General features: G+C 38.8%; 1 protein-coding gene and 1 pseudogene across 1 annotated transcript in view; both read left to right on the top strand.

Annotated features, from left to right (window-relative positions):
• Positions 1 to 5098: 5098 nt before the first annotated feature.
• PPP2R5A (protein phosphatase 2 regulatory subunit B'alpha) overlaps positions 5099 to 26648 on the top strand; it is a 99615-nt gene continuing 78065 nt past the window's right edge. Inside the window, exon 1 of the mRNA XM_036844133.1 lies at positions 5099 to 5783. Within this exon, the coding sequence (XP_036700028.1) occupies positions 5600 to 5783 (184 nt within the window). The 5' untranslated portion in view covers positions 5099 to 5599. The remainder of the gene's footprint in view (positions 5784 to 26648) is intronic.
• LOC118887083 lies at positions 11492 to 11590 on the top strand (annotated as a pseudogene).

Raw genomic sequence — 26648 nt, 5'->3', positions numbered from 1 at the left:
CTAGTATACAGGTAGGATTGGGCACACCAGGGGTTATTGAACATTTATGATTGCAACCCACTTAAGATGAGGCAAAAGATCTCACAGCTGTGGAAAAAGGATTCAGAGATAATCATAAAGTATAAGTGTACCAGCATGTTTTGGGGGGATTAATAATACCTCTGCTGTACCAATAGCTCACATTCAATCCTTCTGCAAGTCCTATGTAATCCTCCTCTTAAAAAAGTCTCCAATCTAACCATCTCTACTGCCACTGACCTAGTCTAAGTTCTTGATTGACCAAGACAATAGCCTGTATAATAGTCAGCAACAAACTGATTTAATAATGACAAGCTTAACTGAAAGCAATTAATAATTAAAAGCAAAAATGGCAGCAATCGAAAACCATGACTACGGATCTTGTGCTGTTAACAAAGGACCCTTCCTGAAAATTGCAGGAATTCCAATCATCTCAGTGTGTACTTGTGCTTGAACAGTGGCCAGAAAGACAACACAGAGTTAGAGTCCTTGAAAAAAATCTAGAAAAACGCTGAGTTTAGTTTATGAACCAAGTGCCGATAAGCTTTGACAACTTGCATAGTAAGTTATTGGTCAGAAGATCTCATTGTACATAGAAACAAAAGTCTCCTGTAAGATATGAAAAAAAAAAGACTTTCCAATTTGGATCAGTTTGAAGGAGGACCCTCTTGGTCTACCTGGGGTCAGGTACCAACTTGACCTGATTAGCATCTAAGGTCCCTTCAACTTTCATATTTTGTTGATGCATAGCATGTATATATAAATATCTGTTACATGATGAATTAATGAATAAAATAATGAATGAATGAATAGGTATGAATAAACCTGTAAGAACTCTGGAAGGTTCACTGATGGATAGAGCAGTGGTTTTCAAACTTCTTCAGGTGGTGAAATAACTATAAATCATGTAGATTTTGATGGAACATCTAAAAATGTGAATTTATTAAATCTTAAGAGAGTAAACCTATTCTATCTCTGGAAGCACATATAAGAATCTGATAGCATTTATTCCCTCCCAGGAGGGGACCTGGATTTTGGGAGACAGAAATGGGAGTGAGACTTTTCCTGTTACCCTTTCATTCTTTCTGAATTTTACGTAATTTGAATGTATTTAAATAAAAAGGAGTGACATATTAAAAATTAAAATTTTTATGATAAATCAGATACTATCTTGATTTAGATTCCAGTACAGTAAAGCAATAGAAAAGAATCAAACTTTTAAGAAAGATGTAAGGAAGAAATTTTATTTTATTTTATTTTATTTTTGTAAATTTGGAAAAGACCACTACTATTTGATTCTGCAGATAAAACACATTTGTTTGGTGTTCTGTTGGAGCACAGTTTGGGTATTATGGCTCTTAAGGAAAGAGAACGTTGACAGCCAAAACTTTGCTTGGACATGCTTTAGAGAATTTCACAGTGATTTGAAAAGAATACTCTCCCTAATGCACTCTTTAAAAAAAATATTTCTTCTATTATTCTTGAAATTTAAAGCATAAATAATATGCTCAGCCATCAGAGGTGCTGGAATTTTTTTTTTCCCCCTCGGATGCACTCTTTAAACCATTAAAAGACTGTGATTTTGCTTTGTGGATATTGTTGTCTCACGAATTATTTTCCCCAGCAAGCTAGGTATTGTGAATAAAAGAATGAGAACACTAAGCATACTTATGCTTATGGACTAAGGAATTCAAGTCATGTGGGGATAAAGTAAACCAAAGAATTTGCAGTGATGAAGCCTTGACCTCTGAATCACATATGGGTCTTCACATATGGGAAAAGGCAGGAGCTATACAGCATGGAATCATCCTTGACACTCTTCCTGTGTCAGAGTTACATACAGATCAGCACTGACATTGCAGTTTTCTGTTAGATGATTATTAGTGAACAAATCTCTATTTAGGACCCAGATACCTTATTTACTTAAGATAGTGCATGGAAAATAAATGTTCAATAAATACATATGTCTATAAAATTATCATGTGCAAAATATTCACTTTCCCAAGTGCTTTGTTTTATGTATCATATTTAAAACTCATGTCAACGTTGTAAAGAAGGCTGGTTACTTATTTTTTTCTGATAAACAAATGTGGAATCTAAGACTCTGAGAGGGTGAGTGACTTGACAGGCCCAAACTATTGTAAGGCCTTTTGATTCTTTGACTATTGTATTTTCCATCTCCCCCAAAATGTTTGGTGACTTCAACCTGGAATGCCATCCTTCTCTCTTCTTAGGTTCTGACTCACTCTTTATTTAAAATTTTTCTCAAAATTCTTCTCCGAGAGGCTGTTTCAGAAAGCCCTGACAGTTTTGCTGGTTCCAAGCCTCCGAATAATTTGTTTCTAGTATCTATTTTCTATCTATTCTATTTGGTCTCTATTTTTCCATTATTTATTATCTATCATATTCCAGTATGAATTTTAGCTTTATTGGTGTGCTTTCTGTTATTTATTTCCCCTTCTTATCCTATGTAAATGCTCTTTATTATAAATAGTACTACCCTTGACTTTTAGACATTTATAATCTATTCTAAATAAAATCCAGGTGACTAGATAATAGTAGTTTCAAACTTTTGTGTGCATAAGAATGACCTAGGGAGCTTATTAAAAGTAGATTTCTCAGTGTTTTTCCCATAGGTTCTGATTCTGTGTGTCTGGGGTCAGGTCCAGGAATCTGCATTTTAAATAAGCACCTCAGAGGATTTTGATACAGGCGATCCAATGATCATGCTTTCAGAAACCTTGTTCTTGAGAACTAAAAATTAGACTGTTACATACTGCATATCTATCCTTTGTTCAGTAAAAGATACAGAAGTATAAAATAACTGAGTTCTTGCTCTCTTAGTGTTTACAGACTTCCAGGGGAGAAAGAGCAGAGCGCCTGCCATCTCTGACATTATATGATGACAGACCCTGTGAGTGTTATAGATAATAAATGCTGTAGGAATATAAAGAAGAAAGGCATCACTTTTGGCCAGATTATCATGAATGGGTTCATAAAAGATAGGGGTTGAGCTAGGGTTAGAAAAAACAGTTAGGTCTCAACAAGATGGGGAAAAAAGTGGATTATTTCAAGATGTTGGAGCTGAGGGTCAAGGAAGCACTACACTTTTAGGGTATCAGTATGTAGAATGATGTGTCTAAATTGAAAAAAGAGTTTGTGTAGGGACATGGCACGATTTATGCCTGGAAAGACAGCCACGAGTTAGATTGAGAAGAGCCTGGAATTGGGACTTTATTCTGTAGGTACTGGATGGTTCTTCACACGTGCCAATAAGATAAATGTGGCATTTAAAAAGACTGATCTGGCAGTGAGTTTGAAAGCCCTGAACTATATTTGGTGGTTGGTTGTGCAAATTGTAAGGAAGGCTTAGTTGGAACGTTTCTGAAGGTAGATTCAACACAATCTGAAACTTGATTTGATGAGGAAGGTGTCAAAGACACTGCTGAGTTTTGAACCTCCTTGACTAGGAGGCTTGTGTACGATTTCATCACTCAGTGAATCTAAGGAAGGAAATATTTTAAAGTAGTGTTTGGTTTTAGATCTGGAATCCAACTTCCTACCCAAAGTTGGCATCTTCGGTACATATGCATCAGATAGTTTTGCTTAAATATATGGCAACTATTTTAATTTTGTCGAAAGGAAAAAGTCTGGGGCTCGTGGGAGAGAAATGGAGATTGGGGTCCGCCAAGCCGCAGAGAAGACAGACTGTTCAGCTCACTTATTTTTATTAAGCATCATTATACAGAAAGCGCCACACAAAAAAACTAAGATGACCAGCAGTCCTGTCCTTAAAAAGTTTAAAATATGGATGGAATCTACAGGAGATCCCAGTAAGAGTAAATGGCAAGCCCTCAAATCCACAAACCACAGATCAGCCAATTTGTACTCTTCCTGCTGGAGCAGCTGAAGGCCTCCGGCTGAAGAAGAGTGAAAATTAGGATACTAAATTGGGAATGAGAAATCTTTTCCTGCAGGGTGTGGATTTGGGAAACTCTTTTCAGTAGTGGACGCCAGACTGCCCAAACTCGCGCTAGAACAGCTCTCAAGAACTCCAGCGCTAGAGCCACCAGAGCTATAAATTTATCCCGTAACTTCCAAGTGCGCGGCTTAGGGCAGGCGAGGCTCCAAGGCCCGCCCACAGAGGCCAGCACCTCGCTCTGATTGGACAAGTTCATTTCCTCGCCTTCCTCCGCGGGACTACTTCAGCCATCAATCACACTGCTTGTTCCACCCCTACCAGGCCGTTGCTCCACCCCTTTTCAGTGACGTAACCCCTGACGCTCTTTCGCGCCCCAGCCCTCAAGCTCTCCACCAGTCGCTTCAGTTCCTCATTGGCCAGTAGAGAGGGGAGGGAAGAATGGGCGCCTTCTATTTTGTTCTCTAAACTGCCTCCTCTAGTTTCCCGGCCTTCTCATAGGCTGTCAGGAGCGCAATTATAGCCTGGAGCTGTCGCGCAGGCGTGCAAAGCTGCTGGCTGGTGGAGGGGCACCTCTCCTCGTTCCTTAGAGAGTTAGTTACACTGTTGTGACGTGAGAGTGGCACTCCGCTTGTCATCCTCACTAACGATTGGCTGTGGCCGAGGTCCGTCATACAACCACGCCCCATTCCTCTGCCTAACCTCCCAGTTTGATAGCCCTTGCAGAAGGCCAAGCTTCACCCCGTTGCTGCCGCTTAGCCGTGCGATTGGCTGAGGGAGCTGGCATGCTTTCCCACCCCCTACTCCTTCCCGGGCCTCCGAGAGGCTGGCGGGACCCCGCGGAAGTTGTCAGTCAATCTCCTCCCTCCCCATCCCCCGCGCGGTCCCTCCCCCTGGCCGCGCGCCCTAGCGCGCGCGCGCACACGCACTCACACTCCCCCCCTCTTGCCTCTACCCAGCACCTTCTCAAGTTGTAGCGGTCGCCCGCCAGGGGTTCTCTGTGGGCTGCGGAAGGGCGCGTGGGGGAGGGGGTTTGGACTGCTCGGCGCTTCGAGGAGCGAGTGTGTGTGCGCGCCCAGAGCCGGGGCGGCGGTTCACCGCCCCGGGAGATGAGGGGTCGGCGCTGACAGGGAAGAGCGGACACCGCGGCGGTGGCGACAGCGGCTCGGAGGGGACCCGCGATGGCAGCGCCTCGGGAGGAGGCTCCAGGCAGGGCGGGCTGCGCTAGCTGCGGCCACTGAGGTGCTGGCGGGCCGGCCGGCTGGCGACCCGGGCTGCAGGGACGAGAGGCGAGTTCGACGTCCGCACCCCAGCGTCCTCGCCTCAGTTGTCTAAACTTCGGGCTCCCGTCCACCCGCCCTCCGAACTCGGAGTCAACAACTTCTTCACCCCCCCCCCCGTCTACCCCCGCTCTCGCCTCCGTCGCCCCGGGAGCTCGCCGCGCGTCGGGGACCAGGTACCTACGGCACTGAGATGTGGCCGTGAGGCGTCGGTGGGCGGCGAGGAGAAGCTCGGCGGCGCCCGGGAGCGGGAGGGCAGTGCGGCCGGGGGAACGGGGCGGAGGGGCGCGAGCTCTCGGCGCCTCTCCCCCGCCTTCTCCTCCTGCCGCTGCCCGTTCCGTGCAAGCAGCAGCCGGAGCTGCCAAGCGCCAGGGCCGTGGTGATGTCGTCGTCGTCGCCGCCGCCGGCGGGGGCTGCCAGCGCCGCCATCTCGGCCTCGGAGAAAGTGGACGGCTTCACCCGGAAATCGGTGCGCAAGGCGCAGAGGCAGAAGCGCTCGCAGGGCTCGTCGCAGTTCCGCAGCCAGGGTAACCAGCCGGAGCTGCACCCCTTGCCCCAGCTCAAAGGTAACCTCCGAGGGCGCAGCCCGGGGAGGAACGCGGAGGCTCCCCTCCACGCCGCCAGTCATTTCTTCATTTCTTTCTGGGGGTTCCTTCTGCCCGGCTGGGGCTCGGAGTGTGTGAGTCGCGTTCCCCATGCTTCCTTGGCGTCCTCCCACTCCCCTGTGATTCAAACAGGTTTGCTGTTAAGAGCCTTGCTTCTTTTCTCACTTCTGGGTTCACCTCAACTCTTCCGGTCTTGGAGGAGGTCAGCACCCCTCCCCACCTGCGCGCTCGCTTACCTGCCCTTGCTACTGGAACTCTCCTCTTGCGGCCCGAGGGATAGAGTTCTTCACTCTTCTTCCCCGAGCCTTGCCCTTCCCCATCTTGCTTTAACAACCTGTCTTAACGTTCCGACCTTCCCTTTCTGAGACCTGCCTCTTTTCGGCCACTCTTAGCCAATCCTTTACTTTTCCAATTATAAAGCGCCTGTACGCACTCTCTTCCTAACTTTCCTTCCCATTGATGGTTCTTAAGAGTCTTACAGACCAGGAATCCTAATGCAAACACCGGTTAAGAGTTACCTGGCCTTTAGATTTATTTTTAAAGAAAAAGCCTAAAAAATCTGACTAGTGTAGTGTCTTACTTACTGGGTCATTAGATTTAAATGTTACCTTTAGCCCAAAGAATAGAAAGACTTAAAATACTTGATCGTCTTAGAAGATACACACGGTAAACTTGGAGAGGTGTTAAGGAGTAGATAGTGTCGCTTTGCAATGGAATGGGAACTTAGTTCGCCAAGCAGTGATTCCAGGGACTTTGTCGGTTTGTACAGTAATTCAGATTGGTATCCGTGTCAGTGCCTTGCAGGAGAACTTGGCACTCCTTTTGGCTCACTCCTTTTTCCCACTAGGTTTAGAGGATTAAAAAAAGAAAGAAAGAAAGAAATTGGTTCCTGGTGTTCTAGTTTATTCTTTGTGGATTACTACCTTTTAATTTTATAATTTTAATGTCTTTGCTTTTTATGAGATAGGCATCATCATGGAACAAGATGATAATGGTCCTAAACATTCGAAATTTTTTTTCGACAAAAGAAACCTGATAGAAATTTAGATCATCTGTTTTGCAAGGCCAGGAAATGAAAAGTTCATACTGAAATAGATAAATGTTCAGCAGGTTTTTTTATCAGTTTGAAAAAGCTCCAGCATCCCCTTTAAGGCCAGTCTGGTTCTGATTTGTCTTTGGGCCTATGAATCCAGCCTTAGTTTGGCTAAGAGTCTAAAGAAAACCGCAGATCAAATCACAGTTGACCTGCAATAGCTCTGGAACCCCATTCAGATCCTACACTGCCCTGCCTCTTGGGGTGCTTCTAAATTAAAGACATCCCACAGCCAGAATCAAACTGACTTTTGAAAGAAGGTTTTATTTAAGATGTGTAGCCTGTGGTATTGCATTTATCATTTGCTATTTAGTATACAAAAATTGTGAAAATTTACATAGCATAGTCAACGGTAGACCACAATGATAGTCATTGTCAAGACTAATTTTTGAGTGATGTCATAGCTATAAAAGAATATCATCTTACCTATTAGGACATTGAACTACTATTCATGAATTTAAAATTTTAAACTTAACTAAAACATAGATATTTTTACCTTTTTATTTTTTTTCATTAAATTGGCAAATTATTTTTGCAGTTTGAAGGTTTGGTGCTAGTGTTTTTCTTTCATGTTTCTTTAATTTTCTTTTTAGTAAGATGTTCCTTATATTGTTTTTTTAATATAATATTTACTTATATTTAATAAAAATAATTGAATATTAAACATATGGTTGCTTCAAGCCAGGAGATGCAACTTTAATATATTTTGTTTTTAAAAGCCTAGCAGAAATATGCAGAGTCAGTATTCATCCAGGTTTCATGGTGTATTGTTCAACAAGTTGAAGGTGCCATTGAATGTTTTATTTATAGTATTTTGCTCACTAGTAGAGAAAAAAATAAAAATTGGAACTTCAGTTTTATTCTGTATGTTTTACATGAAAATATAGTATTCTTTATAAGGAAAGTTACGTATTCAGGATAAATTTATGCAAATTTAATTGAGGAATAAGATTCTTACTTAGATTACCCACTAGGAAAAACTACTTTTACTCCAGATGCCAAAATACTTGAAAAGTGGTTTTTTAAAAATTCAGTTGCTTCACTTGGTACTTTGGCAGTGTCTTTGATACCACAACGTTGAGTGCTTTTTCTGTCAGTAGTAGTTTTTTCCATTTGTGGCCTTAACAAAAACCAGTGGAAAGCCCTGTAATACATGTATGAAAGAGAATTTTTCTTCCTGCTCTGAAATATAATCTTGCTGTGGAGTGATTCAATGTCTGTGACCATCCAAAATCTTTTAAGTGTTTATGCCAACCTGCTTATGTTACACTTTGTCCACATGAATCTAAACTGGAAAGGTGCCGGCTATTTTCCTTAAAGCGTGCTATGGGTAAAGATTAACAAAATAATCCCATTTTTTAATCTATAAGAAGTTTATTCGTGTGAAATAATTTAGTGGGTTGCAGGATTTTAATGGTGAAAATGTTCAGAGAAAATTCTGTTTTATTACAGAAAGTATTTAAAAAACAAGCCTTGTTAAAAGGATGTTTTAAAAATGAGAAACTTATGTGGGTCATCAAACTTAACTGCCTTATATTTTATAGCTTAAAAAAACTTTTTTTCCAAAATACTTGAAATTTCTTATGTTCATTCTGTAAGTTCCTCTGAGAACTAAGTATTAGAAAATAAAGGTAGGAACATTCTGTCAATCATTTTTTTCTGTATTTAAATTTACATTAGTATAATACTTAATTTTTCTACCTTAAACTTTTCCTCTGGTAATCAACAGTTAGGAGACTTTTAACTTAAAAAAAAAATCAGTTAATTGGAAGCTTGTCAGTCTGTTTAACCTTTTTTGTGTAAGTCTCTAGAAGGATTGGTTTGGTAAAATAGTAGATGCCATACAGTTATATAACATTTAGCATTTACAAATTATTTTACACTTTTCTTTAGATTTTTAAATTATAAAAACAGTATTGCTCATAATAAGTGAAATAGTCCAAAGTTGTATAACATCTAATCCCCGATATCCCTTGCTTTTTCACACCTAAGGTAATATTGTGACAATCCATAGCTCAATGTATTTTTACAAAAATTATATTTCATTGTGTTATCCCACCAACTCTGTGCAAGACCAGTATTATTCCCAGATGAGAAAGCTGAGGCTTAAACAGCTTAGTTTCAGGCCTGTGATTACTTATCTGGATGGTGTTGCACCTGACACTGGTACCCAGGTTAAATGATTTCAGTATTTTTGCTGTTACCCTGCTTTATGAAATTTGAGCAGTATGATAGAGTTGGGTCATTGGGGTCAGCCCTGGGTCAAAGGTAAAATTTTAATCTTTCTGAGTTGCTTTCCTTATCTGTAAAATGGGGATAATACCTTCTATCTCCCCAGGATTTGGGGGATTAAGTGAAATAATGTAATTAGTGCCTAAAAATAGGCAAAGAATGTTAGTTCCCATTCTCTTTGATATTTGAAAATCCAGATCAAAGATATTTTCTAAATGAAGGATTCACATAAATAGTAAACTTTGCTAGTGTACTTAATGTATAATTTGTTTATAATCAGTTTTCACATATGATTTATGTGAAATGAGGTGAAGCTGTAACATCAGCATAAGTGTGGATGTGGAAATAGGGTAGAGTGACTATTTAAAATATTGAAAGTTGTAGTTAGAAGTTTTTTATCAAGCAGAGAAATTGAATTAACCAGTAGAATTGTATAGATGTGCATTTCTTATGGGAGACAGCCAGTAAATGGCAAAGAACAGAATGAAACTGGCTTTGAGATTGAAGTCCCCTTCAGATGAGGTAAAGAACTTACCAAGGTTCCTCAGTTTCTTTGTTGGTGTATTCTTAGAAGCTGGGTCCCACTGGAGGTATTTAGTCCAGTAACAGTGGTGCTCATTTGAAGTGCTTTGCTTACCTATAGGGAAAAAAATTTTTTGTTTTTCTTGATGTATGTGGTCTTTTAGGGTATCTGGAACAAGAACAATGACACGATTTGAAATTTCATAACTAACTTAACTTTTCTGTGCTGGTGAGGGACACTACTGACTCAACTTTTAAGGTTTATAGATTTCTTTCAAAATTAATTTCATTCCGTCTAAACCCAAAACCCGTTTTAGTAATTGGGGTGGCAATAAAGGAGAGTTGAAATTCATCTGAATATGTTAAAAATGTTTGTTTACAAAGGGATATAACATTTTACCTATTTTAGGACTGTCTTCTGGAAGTAATATTATATTTCTTCTGGTAGACTTATTTTTAAATTTTTAAAAACTTTTTAAGGATATACTTCTAGAGAAATTAATATAGTGTCTGTTGCTGGCCTTCACATGAAGGAAAAACTTCCATTTAAGTCTAATTTAACATCTTCAGAATTCCTATTTAGGGTCAAATTTCTTTTTCCCCCAATGTTATTACCTCCTCTGATTCTTAATTGAATTTTGAATCCTTTTATGAAGTGCCTGTAAAGTGAGAATCCAGTAAAATGTATTTAAGTAAAATAGTGTGATCACTGGGATAGAGTACCATCCTGTAAATAGTACACTTAAACTGTCTTCCTGTATCATTGATGAGTCACAGTTGCTTTGGGCTAGTTGTTTAACCCCTTTGACCTTCAGTTTAATCATTTTTACTTGTAAGAATAATATTTTCCCTTGATAAAATCACAAAAATGAATTAGTCTTTGATGAGGTATTGCCTCTCTTTGGATGACAAAGACAGGTTTATCAACAAAAATCATACATTTGGGAAATAATAGATTTTTGTGTGTTTTTAAAATTTTAGCTTTTTAAATTGTAAAAAGCTGGGGATATAAACTAGCTTATTTTTATTTTATGTGTTTAGCAGTGTTCTCAACCCTGGCTGTGCACTCAGAGAGTTTTAAAAAACATCAGTGCCTGGGTCCTACCCTCAAGTGATTCTAAATAAATTGGTCTAAGGTAGGATGCAGGCATTTGTATTTTTGAAAGCTCCCAGGATGATTCTGATATGCAGCCAGGGTTGAGAATCACTGGTTTGGCATTATCTGTCTATTGATTTAATTCATTAATTGAGACTTTGTCCTTTTCTCTGGATACTCGCGGCTCATTACCCAGCCTGTTAACATTTCCTGCCCTCACTTCACCTCGTGCTATTTACTTTTCACTCTCTTAACTTTGCTGCCCCCTGTGGCTAATCAGCTACTTTCCTGAAGGGGGATAGTGCTCTTGGATTCTGGAATTTTAGGTGTGACGAGTTGATTCTATTAGATTTTGCTGTAGTTATCGTAATTAAAACTCAGCTATTATCCTTTGATACAAGATGGTCAAGTTTTTTTTGTTTTTTGTTTTCTCTGTGATTTTCGGAGCTGTGGCTGAGCTGTCAAGTAAAAGTGAGAACATATGATAGCAGTTTGCCTAGGTTTAATCCCATCATTCAGGGTAGCATGATAATCCCAACCAATTTGGAATGTAAAGCTGATATTTGCTATATGTTCACAGCATTGTTCTGCCTCTTGAAGATTTAGAACTAATATTACTAGTGTATATGTTGACTATTAGGTGTTGAACAGATGAGATATGTTGATCATAACTGTTTTTGGTCATGCCTTATGTTTATTTAGCATCAAGTAATGTTTTTCTTGTGGTTGCTTTGGCAGCACATATACTAAAACTGAAACTATTGAAGATTAGCATGATTCCTGCACAAGGATGACACACAGATTTGTGAAGTATTCCAGATTTTTGCAGAATAGACAGGGCATTTTAGAAAGAAAAAAAAAAGAAAAAGAAATGTTTTTTGTCAGTGTTTTTACGTCTATCATCTTAATCTTGACCACAGTTTTTTACTGAAGGTAGGGCAGCAAGGACCTGGGGCCGCTTATATTCCATAACTCTCGTTTGTCTTTGGCCTTTCTGCTAACCAGTTTGAATGATACCTGTATTTGTTGATTTGTTGTGCTGAATCAGTGTCAGTTATGTAGTGATGTTCTCCCTCCAGAATGAGATGGTAAAATTTTTGTGAAAGCAGAAGTCATCTGTGTTTTCATATCCTATTATAGTACCAGATACAGTGTTCTGTGCATAACAAGTGTGGTCATATAGGCGGAGTCACTGTTTTGATTAAGAAATTACCTGTTGGCTCTCCCTCTACACACATCCCCCGTTATTGATTATGCTTCCTTCAGTGGTGTTCTGTGCTATCTACCAGCAGATTGGTTCTCTTCTGTTTTGTGTTTTGTTTTAATATATCTGTGCCTAAATCTGATTCAAAGTTATGAATTTTGGGTTTTTAATACCATGATAATAAATAGTAAATGTAGGTTTGAAACAAAGGATTGTTTGCTGCTGTATTTGTGCTTTGCCAGTGACTGGTTTAAGTGACGTGTAACATTACTGATAGATTTATTTCTAGGAAAGATATTGTGTAAGGTCTGTGTGGAAAAGTAATACTGGGTTGACTTCCAGATGTGGACAACTGTATATAAATATTGGGTAAACTGAAATAACTAGTTTCCAGTAATTTCTAAATTTGAGGTTCAATCTTTATTTATAAGGATGTCCTTGAAGGAGATGAAAGGAACAGATTTTAAATACATAATTACTTTCAGTGCATTATTATGTAATAGGGAACCTAAATGCTTTACTGAAAGAGTTTTACATGACAGGCTAGGTTTATGTGAAATAAGCTCTGCTTGTCTGGGCAGGATATTCACTAATGAGCAGTTTCAAACCACTTTTTATATATATCTTTTTGAACTTTTCCTTGAAGGAATTTGTTTATGTGGGTTTTTCGTGTAATGGTGAATTTTAGAAATCCTGCAATTTTGATCAGATTTCTTAAAGAAATCTATTAGGATTTTTTTTTGTAGTTTGCCAAATATGATAGGTTCACATTATAAAATTCAGAGAACCTATTTCTAACTTGGATACTGAAGGCAAGGGATTTCTTGGGAACTCACTCCTCCTACTGGAACGGCGATGCTAATTGCATTTACTGTAACCTTATTGTGATGTTATATCTAGTTGAGCCTTCCAGTGCTGAATGGGACCTCAGAAGTCATTCTGGTTTAGCTTTCATTGGGAATGAGTTTCACTCTTGTTCTAAATAAATAGCTATCTTGTCATTTCATCAGAAAAGCTTTCTTTAAGGTAGGGAGAAGAAGTACAGGGTTTTTAAGCTCTTAGATACTCTCTCAGATTTTGCTTAGTTAGTGAGGAAACTGCATAAACGATAGTTAAAAAGATGTTAGGTGTACGAAACTAGAATTTTTTAATGACTGGGCTTAACTTGTAGTACAGGATAATAAAATATTAAATGTAGCTTCAAAAATGATACATTTTCTCTTTTTAATTGGATTTGCCTTTGATTCACACTCATTGATAACGGATATTCTAGAATTATAGCTGTTACCAGAAGATGATGATTACTTGAACTCATAGTTAATCCTGTGCCTCTAAATTGATAAAGTCAAAAGGATGAGACAGTTTTTGTCATAAGCTCTGAATTTTGGTTTAGCAAAACTGGGTTTTTTTTAAAACATAATTTTCCAAACAGACTTTTCTAAAGATAAACATCTGTTGAAGTCATAAGTAAAATAAAATATAATTTCTATAGTAAAATAAAATATAATTTCAAATTTTCTATATATTTGCTTTTTTTTTTAACTTGTACTACCGTTCTTCTTATAATTAGCCAGAGGAAAAAGATTTTGTTTGCCTGCTGTGAAACTAGATACATACTTTGCTTTCAAAATCTAGTACAGAAATATTTTCCTCTTTGATGTTCATAGTGCTTAAATTTTAGGTGAACCATTGTAGAGATTAAAACTTTACTCAGTAAAGTGAATAAAAGGATGAATGCTTTTTCTTTCGAAATTAAATGTCTTTAGGGGCTTAGAGTCTGGTGGGGTAAATATAGACATGTAAGCCGGTGGTTTCAATTAGAGACAAGTGCTGTGATAAGAGTAAGCAGTGAAAGCCTAGGGGAGTGTGTGAGGGACCCAACTCAGTTTTGGTATGTGAGGAGAGAGATCAGGGAAAGCTTCCTGGAGAAGGTGACTGGTAAGCTGAGACCTGAAAGGCCAGAGGTGTTAGATCAAGACACATGGGTTCTAAGAGGTCCACCTAAAGGACAGTATGGGCAACCCCAGAGGTAGGTGAGCATAGCATATGTTGGGAACTGCCAGCAATATATGTGGCCGTGATAAAGAATATTATAATAGGGAACTGGCTAGAGAAGAGACTGGAGCAACAATTAGTGTCTAGGTAACAGCCTTGATGCCATGTCCTGCACTTATTCCTGACAGTTGTGTGAAGAGTGTATTGGGAGATGAGAGTGAAGAATACTCGTTAATGCTGGCGCAGTAATCCAGGCAAGAGATGATGGTGGCCTTATCTAAGTGGGGATAGGTGGTATCACAGGGGGACTTGGTGAGAGGGAAAAATCAATGATGATACAGTTCTAACTTGTGCAACTAGATGTATGGTAGCAATTTACTAAAAGGGAAAAAGAGTGGAAGATCTGATGTGGGAGAAGATAATGGTTCTACATGTGGGACAGGTTGAAGTGCCTGTGGAAATGAAGTGAAGAGTCTAGTAGGAAATTAGATATTTGGGTCTGGAGCTAAGTAGAAAAATCTGTGCTAAAAATAAAAATTTAGGAGCTTTAGATTAAAGGTGGCATTTGAAGAGATGCAACTGCTTACTGAAAATGTATATAGAATGAGAAGAGGGCAAGGAATACCATCATTTAGATGATGATCAAAGAAGAAGGAGCAACAGCTTGAGTGGAAGACAGGAGAGAGTAGAGACAAGGCGGTCAAGGGAAGAAAATATGTTTTTAATTGGGAGTGGGGTGGGGCTAGTAACAGTGAGAAGAGCTGCTAACAAGTCAAATAAGAATGGAAATGTTTCCATGCGTTTGGAGGTCTTCAGGCAACATTTGTGACTCTAGAGGGGTTTCAGAGGATTGATAGACTTGAAACCAGACTTCTCTAAGGAGAAGTGAGGAGTGAATGGAAATTGGGAAAGCCAAGTCAGTAAGTATGGACATCTCTTTCAGGAAGCTTGACAATTAAAAAAAAAAAAAATGTATCACTAGCTGCTGGGTGGAGAATGGATTGTAGCAGAACAAGATTTTTAGAAGGAGGATCAGTTAGGAGGTTGTTTTAATAGGCTAGATGAGGCATGATATGGCTGGGGCTAGGGTGGTAGCAGTAAAGATGGAGAGAAAGAGATGTATTCACAATATAACTAAGCTAGGACTTGTTGATGAATTGTTTGGGGGAGATGGACAGGCAAAGGTAGGAGCCAAAGATGTTTCCCAGGTGTTTTAGCTCGGACAGCTGAGTTGCATAGGTCTACCAGCACTGAGAAGGAATACATTAGAAAAAGAACCAGATAAAGAGGGAAAATCCAGAGTTATATTTTAGAGATTTTAAGTTTGAGATGTCTTTTGGAAACCTAGGTATAAACAGCAAATAGACTTCTGGATGTGTGAATCACAGAGTGCCCATTGGTAATTTCTATGATTTCTACACATTCATTAAAAGATTTTCAACGTTGTTTATTAGAAAATGTTCAGAGTTTGGGATGCTGGCCACTTGGTCTTTTGGGCAAAATGGGATTATATATTCCCCATTCAGTGGAATGTCTGTGTATAAGACATTGCGCAATGGCAAGATGTTCTTGGTATATGTGTGAGGTAGATTACAAAATTTGTTGGGACAGGTTCATGAGTAGGGTTAGTTACTTAATTGGCTGTTTTCTGCCTTTATAAGTTAAGTGCTCCAGGACCTGAGATCCATTATCTTCCTTCCCAGAATTAAGGCAGTCAGTACTTGGTTTAATATTTATTGAATGAAATAATGAAGCAAACGCTAGTAAATTGATTTAAAGAAAAACACCGTTTTGTATCATGCAGTAATTCACAATTTTATAATGATTTATAATTGAGTAATAGTTTACATACAAACTTAGTTAAATACAAATTTAGCATTTTGTTGATGAAGAAACCAAAACAGGTAGGTTATATTCTTGCGCAAGTCATTTATAGCTTCATCTTCTCAATTGATTCGTCCTCTGTAATATGAAACCAAGATATGTATTGTCTGCACTAAAGCAAAATTAGCGTGTTATTTTCTAACAGCACAAAGGAGAAATATTTGTAGTTGAGAGCCTTACAGGAGAGACAGTTATTTCTTTTAGGTCGTGGGCAGGTAGGCCAGTACTGAAAGTAGGTTTTTCTAAGACCCTGTAAAGCAGAGGATCTTTATTTTTTAAATTCTTCTGGTATAAAAATGCTTCATTGATCTTTGCAGGTCTCCCTTTTAGCACAATTCTTCCCTTTTTAAAGTAATGTAAAGTTTTTCTGAAGAAGAAATTGGAGAACAGTTGTTTTATGAATGAGTACTGAGAAACAAGATGAAATGAACTTTTAATCACTCAGCACATTTGTGTCAGAGCTAGATTTATAATTTGGAGTCTCTACTCACTTAAAGTTATAATGATATGTAATTAGCAGCTTTGAGGAATTATGGAATTATTATGGAATATCAAGACTGATTAGATTCTACTTATTTTTGCTTCTCTGTTCTCCTATACACAAGCTATGTATACACAGTTTTTGAAAACTTTTTTTTTTAAACTATGATCACATTAACATAGCACTGTCTTTCTGATCATTATTTCCCAATTCAAGGGAGGAAAATAAATTGGGGCAAGATAACTGAGACTTGGATATAAAAGTCAATTGGGCCAATTCATCTATCACTTTGCTGATTTTGTTCTCCTGAAAACTGAGAAAAACTGAAATTAGACAATGTGTCATCTCTCTAAGTAGTTTTCTGCATACATTTGTGACTAAATTTGAATCCAAAGTGGAAATAAAGTAGCAAATGTAACAATGAAATGCTTTTAAGGTGCATTTAATTTTCACAGTCGTATTTCCTTCATAGGAAATTTCTATCATTCATGTAGGAGAGGTAAAAATAACCCAGGTTTTACTTAGCTACCAGATAACCAGGCACTGATTTTGGTATTTCATATATTTTGATAATTCTGTTTTTAATTTGAACCACCTGTATAAGCTTACACATAATCATATTTTGATATTTTGAGAACTTTTTTTAAAAAAAAGATCTAGAAAAGTAGTTTCTCCTGTGGAATAGGAATGACTATTTTAGGATACAGTACTTGCTGTGAGTCATGAGTGAGTCTCAGTTTTCATGGTTTTCTAAAATAAAGTCATTTAAAGACTATGCAGTGAGAAATGTCATATTCTTAACTACCCTATTTCTTGTATAATGGCTTTATTATTTTTGTAAAAATTTACAGACTCACTCTTAAAAACAAGTGAATAGAAAGTAAAAATCCCCAGGCAGAGGAAACTTCTAAAATTTTGAACATCTTCCTATATTTTCCCATTAGTGAGATCATATAATGTATGTTGTTCTATAACCCATTACTTTTACTTTAATAGAATACTATAAATAGCATGTTTCTGAAAGAAAAAAATTAAAATCTATTTAGAATTGTTTCTGATTAAACTTTTTATTTTTGGAAATACTGAATCAAATCATTTTAAACCTTGATTATGAAAATTCCTTATGTTAAAAGAAGAGGAAATAACTTCTAAGAGTACTGGTGTTTAATTTTAGGGAGATTATACATGGATCTCCTAGAAAATCTGATTAGAGGAATCCATCATCTTCTCAGAAAATATCATATACAATATTTTGTATATAATTTCAGGGTCCTTGGATTTGCAGCACCACCGCCATGCTGAAGCCCGTCTCTGGTCAGATGGAGGAGGGAAGTGGGTGGGGTGTTTTGTGGCCCTTAGGCCCTGCTCTAGAGACTTGAACCACCTCGTTAAAGTAGGTAATCCTTTTCCTAACACAGTAGCAGGTGTTTCTTAGGAGTTGCAGGTAGAGTTAGCTGCAAGATGGAACCTCATCACAGTTATGGAAACCATCTATAAAGGTCTGTTTTAACACTTCTTGTTCCCCAAGGGTCCCAAATGAAACAAAGATGCTTCTAAAAACCTTTATTTTATGAATAGATTTTATATTCAAATTGAATTAAACAGATGACACAATATTCCATTTATTCTTTTAGGAAACTGTTTTTCAGTATTCTGCTTCTCAAGGTTCTACATTCCAAGAAATCTATATAACATGCCCCACTAGCTCATCTTCATTTCTTGTTCTTATCTTTAAAGTGGTTTTGATAACAAAAGGTAACATAATTTTTTGAAATAAAAATTGAACAGTACATTTTAACCCTTTTGTAGTGTAGTAGTTGTGAATGTATTTGCATTTGAATGGTAATTGAGTAAAGTATGTAAATATTTATGCTTTTTAAAGTTTTAGATAGTATTCTAGGGGTTTTCTTAAAATGGTATACATTTGTATATTAGAATGCATTATCAAACTGGTAGGGTTCATGTATTCAAATTGCTAAGATGTGATATCTACAATTTTTCCTACCATTTTCAATTTTAATGAAATCATAGACCCTTACTTAAGTCATATTTAGTTACAGTGCTGTGAATCATTTGTTAATAAACGTTTCCATTGTTACTTTATAAAAGCTTGATCCTCTAAAGTTTCAAATAAAAGCCGATTTTAGACTCTTAGTTATTAATGTTCTAGGGGTATTGCCAAAAAAAGCTGCATGTCCTATATTCTGTGCCAGTTTCTTAAATTAGAATCTTGGATTGCATCCTCAGCGTGTCACTGTAGTGGTATTGCTGGGTTGCTATGATACGGTGCTTGTTCTGTAATTTGTAGCACGCATCTTATATGAGAGCCTACTTTAGGTTTCAAATATGTGAGCAACAGTAATTGGGAATATGTTATCTTTTTTCTTTAAGGAAAATTATACCTATAAAACTGTTATTTCTGTTACAAATTATGATACCTAGTACTTCAAACTATTCTTAGATGTAAAATAGAGGATTAACAATGAACAACTTGAAATAATTTGGTTATCTCTAAGAAGTTTAGTTTATCACATTGACTTTTTTTTTTTAATTTATTTATTTATTTATGGCTGTGTTGGGTCTTCGTTTCTGTGCGAGGGCTTTCTCTAGTTGTGGCAAACGGGGGCCAGTCTTCATCATGGTGCGTGGGCCCCTCACTATTGCGGCCTCTCTTGCCGCGGAGCACAGGCTCCAGACGCGCAGGCTCAGTAATTGTGGCTCACGGGCCCAGTTGCCCCGCGGCACGTGGGATCCTCCCAGACCAGGGCTCGAACCCGTGTCCCCTGCATTGGCAGGCAGATTCTCAACCACTGCGCCACCAGGGAAGCCCTATCACATTGACTTTTATGAAAATGGACAAGAAGTGGAAGACTTTATGATAATGAATATTTTAAAATTTTAGTGTTCTTGATATTTGAGGTCTTGAGAGAAACGAATATAGACTAGATTTTCTGGTAAGATTCATTTGAGACAGTACCAGCAAAACTATATTATGAGGGAAAACTCCAAATTATCTTACTGTACTGAATTTAATATTTTTTTATTCAATGAACTGTTCTTAAAACCAATACTACATAGCCATGTTAATAAACTATTATTATCTCTTTTTAAAAAAATTTTATTGAAGTACAGTTGATTTACAATGTTGTGTTAATTTCCGCTGTACAGCAAAGTGATTCAGTTATACATATATATATTATTTTTCATATTCTTTTCCATTATGGTTTTTTTTTTAACATCTTTATTGCAGTATAATTGCTTTACACTGGTGTGTTAGTTTCTGCTTTATAACAAAGTGAATCAGTTATACATATACATATGTCCCCATATCTCTTCCCTCTTGCATCTCCCTCCCTCCCACCCTCCCTATCCCACTCCTCTAGGTGGTCACAAACCACTGAGCTCATCTCCCTGTGCTAGGCAGCTGCTTCCCACTAGCTCTCTGTTTGACGTTTGGCAGTGTATGTATGTCCATGCCACTCTCTCACTTTGTCCCAGCTTACCCTTCCCCCTCCCCGTATCCTCAAGTCCATACTCTAGTAGGTCTGCATCTTTATTCCCATCTTGCCCCTAGGTTCTTCATGACCTTTTTTTTTTAGATTCCATATATATATCTTAGCATACGGTATTTGTTTTTCTCTTTCTGACTTACTTCACTCTGTATGACAGTCTCTAGGTCCATCCACCTCACTACAAATAACTCAGTTTCATTCCTTTTTATGGCTGAGTAATATTCCATTGTATATATGTGCCACATCTTCTTTATCCATTCATCTGTTGATGGACACTTCGGTTGCTTCAATATCCTGGCTATTGTAAATAGAGCTGCAATGAACATTTTGGTACATGACTCTTTTTGAATTATGGTTTTCTCAAGGTATATGCCCAGTAGTGGGATTGCTGGGTCATATGGTAGTTCTATTTTTAGTTTTTTAAGGAACGTCCATACTGTTCTCCATAGTGGCTGTATCAATATACATTCTCACCAACAGTGCAAGAGGGTTCCCTTTTCTCCACACCCTCTCCAGCATTTATTATTTGTAGATTTTTTGATGATGGCCATTCTGACCGGTGTGAGATGATATCTCATTGTAGTTTTGATTTGCATTTCTCTAATGATTAATGATGTTGAGCATTCTTTCATGTGTCTGTTGGCAATCTGTATATCTTCTTTAGAGAAATGTCTATTTAGGTCTTCTGCCCATTTTTGGATTGGGTTGTTTGTCTTTTTAATGTTGAGCTGCATGAGCTGCTTGTAAATTTTGGAGATTAATCCTTTGTCAGTTGCTTCATTTGCAAATATTTTCTCCCATTCTGAGGGTTGTCTTTTGGTCTTGTTTATGGTTTTCTTTGCTGTGCAAAAGCTTTTAAGTTTCATTAGGTCCCATTTGTTTATTTTTGTTTTTATTTCCATTTCTCTAGGAGGTGGGTCAAAAAGGATCTTGCTGTGATTTATGTCATAGAGTGTTCTGCCTATGTTTTCCTCTAAGAGTTGGATGATGTCTGGCCTTACATTTAGGTCTTTAATCCATTTTGAGTTTATTTTTGTGTATGGTGTTAGGGAGTGTTCTAATTTCATTCTTTTACATGTAGCTGTCCCGTTTTCCCAGCACCACTTACTGAAGAGGCTGTCTTTTCTCCACTGTATATTCTTGCCTCCTTTATCAAAGATAAGGGGACCATATGTGTGTGGGTTTATCTCTGGGCTTTCTATCCTGTTCCATTGATGTGCCACTAACATACTGTCTTGATTACTGTAGCTTTGTAGTATAGTCTGAAGCCAGGGAGCCTGATTCCTCCAGCTCCATTTTTCTTTCTCAAGATTGCTTTGGCTATTCGGGGTCTTTTGTGTTTCCATACAAATTGTGAAATTTTTTGTTCTAGTTCTGTGAAAAATGCCAGTGGTAGTTTGATAGGGATTGCATTGAATCTGTAGATTGCTTTGGGTAGTAGAGTCATTTTCACAATGTTGATTCTTCCAATCCAAGAACATGCTATATCTCTCCATCTATTTGTATCATCTTTAATTTCTTTCATCAGTGTCCTATAATTTTCTGCATGCAGGTCTTTTGTCTCCTTAGGTAGGTTTATTCCTAGATATTTTATTCTTTTTGTTGCAGTGGTAAATGGGAGTGTTTTCTTAATTTCATTTTCAGATTTTTCATCATTAGTGTATAGGAATGCAAGAGATTTCTGTGCATTAATTTTGTATCCTGCTACTTTACCAAATTCATTGATTAGTTCTAGTAGTTTTCTGGTAGCATGTTTAGGATTCTCTATGTATAGTATCATGTCATCTGCAAACAGTGACAGCTTTACTTCTTCTTTTCTGATTTGGATTCCTTTTATTTCTTTTTCTTCTCTGATTGCTGTGGCTAACACTTCCAAAACTATTGTGAATAATACTGGTGAGAGTGGGCAACCTTGTCTTGTTCCTGATCTTAGTGGAAATGGTTTCAGTTTTTCACCATTGAGGACAATGTTGGCTGTGGGTTTGTCATATATGGCCTTTATTATGTTGAGGAAAGTTCCCTCTATGACTACTTTCTGGAGGGATTTTATCATAAATGGGTGTTGAATTTTGTCGAAAGCTTTCTCTGCATCTATTGAGATGATCATATGGTTTTTCTCCTTCAATTTGTTAATATGATGTATCACGTTGATTGATTTGCGTATATTGAAGAATCCTTGCATTCCTGGAATAAACCCCACTTGATCATGGTGTATGATCCTTTTAATGTGCTGTTGGATTCTGTTTGCTTGTATTTTGTTGAGGATTTTTGCATCTATGTTCATCAGTGATATTGGCCTGTAGTTTTCTTTGTGACATCTTTGTCTGGTTTTGGTATCAGGGTGATGGTGGCCTCGTAGAATGAGTTTGGGAGTGTTCCTCCCTCTGCAATATTTTGGAAGAGTTTGAGAAGGATAGGTGTTAGCTCTTCTCTAAATGTTTGATAGAATTCGCCTGTGAAGCCATCTGGTCCTGGGCTTTTGTTTGTTGGAAGATTTTTAATCACAGTTTCAATTTCATTACTTGTGATTGGTCTGTTCATATTTTCTATTTCTTCCTGGTTCAGTCTCGGAAGGTTGTGCATTTCTAAGAATTTGTCCATTTCTTCCAGATTGTCCATTTTATTGGCATACAGTTGCTTGTAGTAATCTCTCATGATCATTTGTATTTTTGCAGTGTTGGTTGTTACTTCTCCTTTTTCATTTCTAATTCTATAGATTTGAGTCTTCTCCCTTTTTTTCTTGATAAGTCTGGCTAATGTTTTATCAATTTTGTTTATCTTCTCAAAGAATCAGCTTTTACTTTTATTGATCTTTGCTATTGTTTCCTTCATTTCTTTTTTTTAATAATTTTTATTTATTTATTTATTTTTGGCTGTGTTGGGTCTTCGTTGCTGCGTGCGGGCTTTCTCTAGTTGCGGCGAGCGGGGGCTACTCTTCGTTGCGGTGCGTGGGCTTCTCATTGCAGTGGCTTCTCTCATTGTGGAGCACGGGCTCTAGGCGCGTGGGCTTCAGTAGTTGCGGCACGCGGGCTCAGTAGTTGTGGCTCACGGGCTCTAGAGCACAGGCTCAGTAGTTGTTGCACACGAGCTTAGTTGCTCTGCGGCATGTGGGATCTTCCCGGACCAGGGATCGAACCCGTGTCCCCTGCACTGGCAGGCGGATTCTCAACCACTGCGCCACCGGGGAAGCCCTTTCCTTCATTTCTTTTTCATTTATTTCTGATCTGATCTTTATGATTTCTTTCCTTCTGCTAACTTTGGGGGTTTTTTGTTCTTCTTTCTCTAATTGCTTTCAGTGCAAGGTTAGGTCGTTTATTTGAGATGTTTCTTGTTTCTTAAGGTAGGATTGTATAGCTATAAACTTCCTTCTTAGAACTGCTTTTGCTGCATCCCATAGGTTTTGGGTCGTCGTGTTTTCATTGTCATTTGTTTCTAGGTATTTTTTGATTTCCCCTTTGATTTCTTCAGCGATCTCTTGGTTATTAAGTAGTGTGTTGTTTAGCCTCCATGTGTTTGTATTTCTTACAGATTTTCTCCTGTAATTTATATCTTAGTTTCATAGCGTTGTGGTCAGAAAAGATACTTGATACGATTTCAGTTTTCTTAAATTTACCAAGGCTTGATATGTGACCCAAGATATGATGTATCCTGGAGAATGTTCCATGAGCACTTGAGAAGAATGTGTATTCTGCTGTTTTTGGATGGAATGTCCTATAAATATCAATTAAATCCAACTTGTTTAATGTAACATTTAAAGCTTGTGTTTCCTTATTTATTTTCATTTTGGATGATCTGTCCATTGGTGAAAGTGGGGTGTTAAAGTCCCCTACTATGATTGTGTGACTGTCGATTTCCCCTTTTATGGCTGTTAGTATTTGCCTTATGTATTGAGGTGGTCCTATGTTGGGTGCATAAATATTTACAGTTGTTATATCTTCTTCTTGGATTGAGCCCTTGATCATTATGTAGTGTCCTTCTTTGTCTCTTGTAATAGTCTTTGTTTTAAAGTCTATTTTGTCTGATATGAGAATTGCTACTCCAGCTTTCTTTTGATTTCCATTTGCATGGAATATCTTTTTACGTCCCCTCACTTTCAGTCTGTATGTGTCCCTAGGTCTGAAGTGGGTCTCTTGTAGACAGCATATATACGGGTCTTGTTTTTGTATCCATTCAGCCAATCTGTGTCTTTTGGTTGGAGCATTTAATCCATTTACATTTAAGGTAAATATCGATATGTATGTTCCTATTACCATTTTCTTAGTTGTTTTGGGTTTCTTATTGTAGGTCTTTTCCTTCTCTTGTTTTTCCTGCCTAGAGAAGTTCCTTTAGCATTTGTTGTAAAGCTGGTTTGGTGGTGCTGAATTCTCTTAGCTTTTGCTTGTTTGTAAAGATTTTAATTTCTCTGTCAAATCTGAATGAGATCCTTGCTGGGTAGAGTAATCTTGCTTGTAGGTTTTTCTCCTTCATCACTTTAAATATGTCCTGCCATTCCCTTCTGGCTTGCAGTTTCTGCTGAAAGATCAGCTGTTAACCTTATGGGGATTCCCTTGTGTGTTATTTGTTGTTTTTTCTTTGCTGCTTTTAATATTTGTTCTTTGTATTTAATTTTTGATAGTTTGATTAATATGTGTCTTGGCGTGTTTCTTTTTAGATTTATCCTGTATGGGAGTCTCTGTGCTTCCTGGACTTGATTAACTATTTCCTTTCCCGTATTAGGGACGTTTTCAACTATAATCTCTTCAAATAGTTTCTCAGTCCCTTTCTTTTCCTCTTGTTCTTCTGGGACTCCTGTAATTCGAATGTTGGTGCATTTAATGTTGTCCCAGAGGTCTTTGAGACTGTCCTCAATTCTTTTCATTCTTTTTTTCTTTATTCTGCTCTGCAGTAGTTATTTCCACTATTTTATCTTCCAGGTCACTTATCCTTTCTTCTGCCTCAGTTATTCTGCTATTGATCCCTTCTAGAGAATTTTTAATTTCATTTATTGTGGTGTTCATCACTGTTTGTTTGCTCTTTAGTTCTTCTCGGTCCTTGTTAAACGTTTCTTGTATTTTCTCCATTCTATTTCCAAGATTTTGGATCATCTTTACTATCATTATTTTGAATCTTTTTTCAGGTAGACTGCCTGTTTCCTCTTCATTTATTAGGTCTGGTGGGTTTTTGCCTTGCTCCTTCATCTGCTGTGTGTTTCTCTGTCTTGTCATTTTGCTTAACTTACTGTGTTTGGGGTCTCCTTTTTGCAGGCTGCAGGTTCATAGTTCCCGTTGTTTTTGGTGTCTGTCCCCAGTGGCTAAGGTTGGTTCAGTGGGTTGTGTAGGCTTCCTGGTGGAGGGGACTAGTGCCTGTGTTCTGGTGGATGAGGCTGGATCTTGTCTTTCTGGTGGGCAGGTCCACATCTGGTGGTGTGCTTTGGGGTGTCTGTGGCCTTATGATTTTAGGCCGCCTCTGTGCTAATGGATAGGGTTTTGTTCCTGTCTTGCTAGTTGTTTGGCATAGGGTGTCCAGCACTGTAGCTTGCTGGTTTTGAGTGGAGCTGGGTCTTGGTGTTGAGATGGAGATCTCTGGGAGATTTTCACCGTTGATATTACGTGGAGCTGGGAGGTCTCTTGTGGACCAGTGTCCTAAACTTGGCTCTCCCACCTCAGTGGCACAGCCCTGACGCCTGGCTGGAGCACCAAGAGCCTGTCCTCCACACGGCTCAGAATAAAAGGGAGAAAAAGAAAGAAAGAAGATAAATTAAGATAAAATAAAATAAAGTAAAATAATTATTAAGAAAAAAATTTTTTAAGTAATAAAAAAAATGGACAGACAGAACCCTAGGACAAATGGTAAAAGCAAAGCTATACAGACGGAATCACACACAGAAGCATACACATACACACTCAGAAAAAGAGAAAAAGGGGAAAAAAATTATATATCATTGCTCCCAAAGTCCACCTCCTCAATTTGGGATGATTCGTTGTCTATTCAGGTATTCCACAGATGCAGGGTACATCACGTTGATTGTGGAGATTTAATCCACTGCTTCTGAGGCTGCTGGGAGAGATTTCCCTTTCTCTTCTTTGTTTGCACAGCTCCCAGGGTTCAGCTTTGCATTTGGACCCACCTCTGTGTGTAGGTCGCCTGAGGGCGTCTGTTCCCGCTCAGACAGGACGGGGTTAAAGGAGCAGCTGATTCGGGGGCTCTGGCTCACTCAGGCCGGGGGGAGGGAGCGGTACGGATGCGGGGTGAGCCTGCGGCGGCAGAGACCAGCGTAACATTGCACCAGCCCGAGGCGCGCCGTGTGTTCTCCCGGGGAAATTGTCCCTGGATCACGGGACCCTGGCAGTGGTGGACTGCACAGGCTCCCGGCAGGGGAGGTGTGGAGAGTGACCTGTGCTTGCACACAGGCTACTTGGTGGCGGCAGCAGCAGCCTTAGTGTCTCACGCCCGTCTCTGGGGTCCGCGCTGATAGCCACAGCTCGCGCCCGTCTCTGGAGCTCCTTTAGGCAGCGCTCTTAATCCCCTCTCCTCGCACACCAAGAAACAAAGAGGCAAGAAAAAGTTTCTTGCCGCTTCAGCACCTCCAGACTTTTTCCCCGACTCCCTCCCAGCCAGCTGTGGCGCACTAGCCCCCTTCAGGCTGTGTTCACGCCACCAACCCCAGTCCTCTCCCTGGGATCCGACCTCCGAAGCCCGAGCCTCAGCTCCCAGCCTCTGCCCGCCCCGGTGGGTGAGCAGACAAGCCTCTCGGGCTGGTGAGTGCTGGTCGGCACCGCTCCTGTGTGCGGGAATCTCTCTGCTGTGCCCTCCGCACTCCTGTTGCTG

Source organism: Balaenoptera musculus, chromosome 1 (genome assembly GCF_009873245.2).
Source record: "Balaenoptera musculus isolate JJ_BM4_2016_0621 chromosome 1, mBalMus1.pri.v3, whole genome shotgun sequence".
Lineage (NCBI taxonomy): Eukaryota > Metazoa > Chordata > Mammalia > Artiodactyla > Balaenopteridae > Balaenoptera > Balaenoptera musculus.
The sequence above is the reverse complement of the archived record's forward strand: the minus strand, read 5'-3'. Positions and strand labels throughout refer to the sequence as shown.